At 32.5% G+C, this 3,609-nt stretch overlaps 1 protein-coding gene across 1 annotated transcript; it reads left to right on the top strand.

The window, feature by feature from the left end:
• The first annotated feature begins 224 nt into the window (after positions 1-224).
• LOC117177346 lies at positions 225-1,969 on the top strand. Its single transcript, XM_033367969.1, has 7 exons — positions 225-385; positions 455-558; positions 710-745; positions 884-1,100; positions 1,165-1,312; positions 1,396-1,488; positions 1,898-1,969. Exons 1-5 carry the CDS (start codon positions 250-252, stop codon positions 1,236-1,238), a joined length of 567 nt encoding a protein of 188 aa, XP_033223860.1. The 5' UTR covers positions 225-249; the 3' UTR covers positions 1,239-1,312; positions 1,396-1,488; positions 1,898-1,969.
• The last annotated feature ends 1,640 nt before the right edge of the window (positions 1,970-3,609 follow it).

Genomic DNA, 3,609 nt, shown 5'->3' with positions numbered 1-3,609 from the left:
CAAAAAATATATTTAAATTCTCCTAAAGTCCTTAGAAATGTTCAAAATATTAAAGGTTCAGCAGGTTCAGGAGACTACCAATCATCACGGAGTCAGCAGGATCAATCTTCTAGCTCACATTACACCTACGGTGCTGCAAAACATGCGCGAAGTTCATTTGATGGCGAAAGGGCTGAAAGTTCGATCTTCCACTGCGATTCACAAATTACTGGAGGCTTCGTGATTCAAGATTCCAATCAACCTTTAGACATGAATCAGCACGAATTATCTGATGATGAAGAAAAAAAAAGCGGTAGCAATAGCTCGCTCTCATCTGACGAAGCTTTATCAGCAGAAGATTTTGAGACTTCAGCTCGAGCAATGGGGAGAACTATTACAGTAAAAGGTATAAAAAATTACTACAATTCTTATTTTCTATACAATTTGAAATACAAATCAATTATAAACTGTAAAGTGACGAAAAGAGACATTGCCCTGCAAAAGATGTTGTTCGCAGCATTGGAATACTCCTACCAATCGGAAAATGGGTTCGAAAAATATCTTAAAGGAATCGTGGAGGTAAGAAAAAACCATGAAAATGAAACTTTGAAGACAAATGCTATAATCCACCATATTTAACAAATAAATACGCTCATAAATATTGGATTTTGCATTTAAATAACTAATACTTTTCAATGCATCAATTATTTCATTTTTTTCAATACTTTAGATACCGGACAGATACCTGCGGAATGCACGGAACATGGTAAAAAGCATAATGATTCAATAAAACTAGTATATAAATATATTTTTAAACGTTTTCAAGAAATTTGTCAATAAAATTGCTACTTAGAGAAAAATTGCTTTCATTTGATACTTATTTTATATTTGTGTATAATTCCAGCCAGAGATATCACCAATGGCTGGATTTTACTTGTCAGAAGAAAAGATTTCGTATATAAATTTGCAATCGAGGAAAGAAGGCAATGTGAGTGATTGGAAGATAATAGTCAGAAAAGTGTTACTTCAGATTTATGGAGCAACAATTGGACATTATGCAGCAAAAGGAACTCGAGGACAACAACCGGCAATAAATCGTCTGCTATTTAAAGGATTATTCGGTAAGTTGTTCGCCATTGTCCTATTTATTTTACATGTACAGATTATAATAATTCTATTTTGCAGCGAGGGCGTATCGAGCATCAATGGAAAATCTAAATCCGAAAGATTTTATAAAATATATAAACAAGTGTGCTTAAAACAAACGAAAATATCAGTCATAAGATTTCAAAAGCACATCCCGACTTCTCTAAGCAACCAACATCCAATCAATGTAAGAATGTCACAATACAGTTAATGTTTTCTAATATATATTATAATCTATTATAATTTATTTGAATAAATTTTTGATTTCAGATGGGAAGGAAGTACTTAAAACTTCAGACAATTGTTACGCACACAAAGTGAACAACATTTATTATCAAGAAAATGGCGGACAAGATCCAACCAGTAAATATGAAATTATGTTTAAACTATTACATGAAAAGAGATGAAATAACTACCCTGCTGAAAATGGATTATTAAAATGATTGAAAATAGTTAAATTCATGTTTTTTTAAAAATATTTTCAAGAAATATTGGATAGCTCAATAATTATTCATATCGCAATCATCTTCGTATGCATAATTTTTAATAAACTTTAATTATATTTTTATTTTTTAATTATATTTTATATCGAATCAATTTTTATCACTCTTGAATAGTACCCGAATACTCGGGTACCCTAATTTTTACTCTTTACTTGGGTACCCGGGTATTACTCGATGTAGCGAGAACCCGCCCGAGGTCCCGGATGTTCGGGTATCGCCAAAATGCTCATCACTAACAAATAATAATATAGGTATTATTTGTTTTTTAGACTCCTAGAATTTTGAAGATTTTGGTTCAAGGAATCCTGATTCAGATGTGAAAAAATATACCCTGACATCGCTTTGAAGAAATCGTATCCTTAAAAAAAAGTATTAAACATATAAATTATAATTAACTTCTATAATACTAAAAATGTAAGTAAAAAATATATTATCCTTTTTATAACGAAACAAAGGTGTTTTTTTAAATACTTTTCCATGATATTTCTTGATCTTCTTTAAATTGCTTGAAATCTCGGTTCAGTTTTTTTGATAATAATTTTTAAGATTACAAAAATTTTATACAAATCAACAATCTTATTTATTGACTGGAAGTTAAAGGACCTAAAAAATTATATTTTATATCATGTATATTATCCATTTAACTAACTATTTCTGATTAGTCGATCAATGCAAAACGTGTGCGAAGTTAAAAAGTTAGATTAATTAAAAAAATGGGAAACTAAAATTTCAGCAATTTCAAATACGCGCCTAAATAAATACCTATCCACGACTTGTGTGCAATAGAAACGCATTATAATGTACGTAGGACTTGGAGGGCTACAGGAGGGTCCCCAAGCCCTATCACAGCAAAAAAAGTACTTAATTTAAGTCGAAAATTCGGCTGATTTTAAGGTGTCGCAAAAAGAAGCATAGTCAATCTGAAATTAAGAATTATATCTGAACATTAAATTAAGCGAATTAGATTCCTAAAATTCTGGTTGGGACTAATTGAAATTCAGGCAGGCATGTCCTGAAATTCAGGTATGCTCGCTCTTCAATTAAGAATATATGTATACTGAAAGCTAGTGTAACCTTAGGTTAATCAACTATCCTATCTGAAATGAAGGGTAATATTTTAACTAAAAACTAGAAATTTCTCACGCCTTACCGATACTCCTTAGCTTTTCTTATATAATAGTTATTCGTTTTAGAAAATATACAAGTTGGATTCAAACTTGTAAGAAAATACAGGAAAATTAGAAAAATTAGAAAAAACGGTATATTGGGGGCAGGTGTGGTCCAAAATCTTCAGACAAATGCGTTCCGTGATGTATTGAAAGGACGCTCACGTTGCGAAGTAAAAAGTTTGGTAATAATTTAATTATTTTTATGGGCTTAATAATCCAAATATTGGCTGACAACTAGAACTGGTTTTGCTGCAGCATTTTTTTAAATCCTTGAAACTAAAACTCCACGAATTATGGAAACATAGTATCATAGCCGACACTGACCAACGCGACATGGAGTATTGCAATACTGCAAATACCTATATAGGTGTCTATGTAGGATCCTGTAGAGGATCCTTCGAAGGTGTACCTGTATAGGTTAGTATAGGAACCACCTGTAGGAAATGAAACAGTTTCCTGCACAGGATCTTATACAGTTTCCTACCTAGGAAACTATATGTATTCCCATAAAGGTACCTGGGTAGGAAAGTATGCAGGTCCCTTTGTAGGATCCTATGAATTGTTTCCAAATAAAATCCTACTCGAACCCCTGTGACTTGCACCTGCAAAGTATCTTACCTCATACACAATGACTTGTCCCTACGTAAACACCTACACATGAACCTATCCAAATTACTACATCCCATCTTACACCATCCTATAACCAGCTCCTACATTAAATCCTATGTTCCACCCTGTAACCACCCCTATGTAATATCTCATGATCCACGCTGTGACTAGCCCTACAATTTATCCTGTAATCAGTTCCTAAT

Source organism: Belonocnema kinseyi, chromosome 7 (genome assembly GCF_010883055.1).
Source record: "Belonocnema kinseyi isolate 2016_QV_RU_SX_M_011 chromosome 7, B_treatae_v1, whole genome shotgun sequence".
NCBI lineage: Eukaryota > Metazoa > Arthropoda > Insecta > Hymenoptera > Cynipidae > Belonocnema > Belonocnema kinseyi.
This window is presented reverse-complemented; position numbering and strand designations above follow the sequence as displayed.

Excerpts from the sequence above, each read along its gene's own strand:
- LOC117177346 (XM_033367969.1), top strand. The coding sequence starts at position 250 with ATGAATCAGCACGAATTATCTGATGATGAAGAAAAAAAAAGCGGTAGC. Across the intron at positions 386-454 it reads GAGAACTATTACAGTAAAAG|TGACGAAAAGAGACATTGCC; the intron begins GTATAAAAAATT and ends TAAACTGTAAAG. Across the intron at positions 746-883 it reads TGCGGAATGCACGGAACATG|CCAGAGATATCACCAATGGC; the intron begins GTAAAAAGCATA and ends GTATAATTCCAG.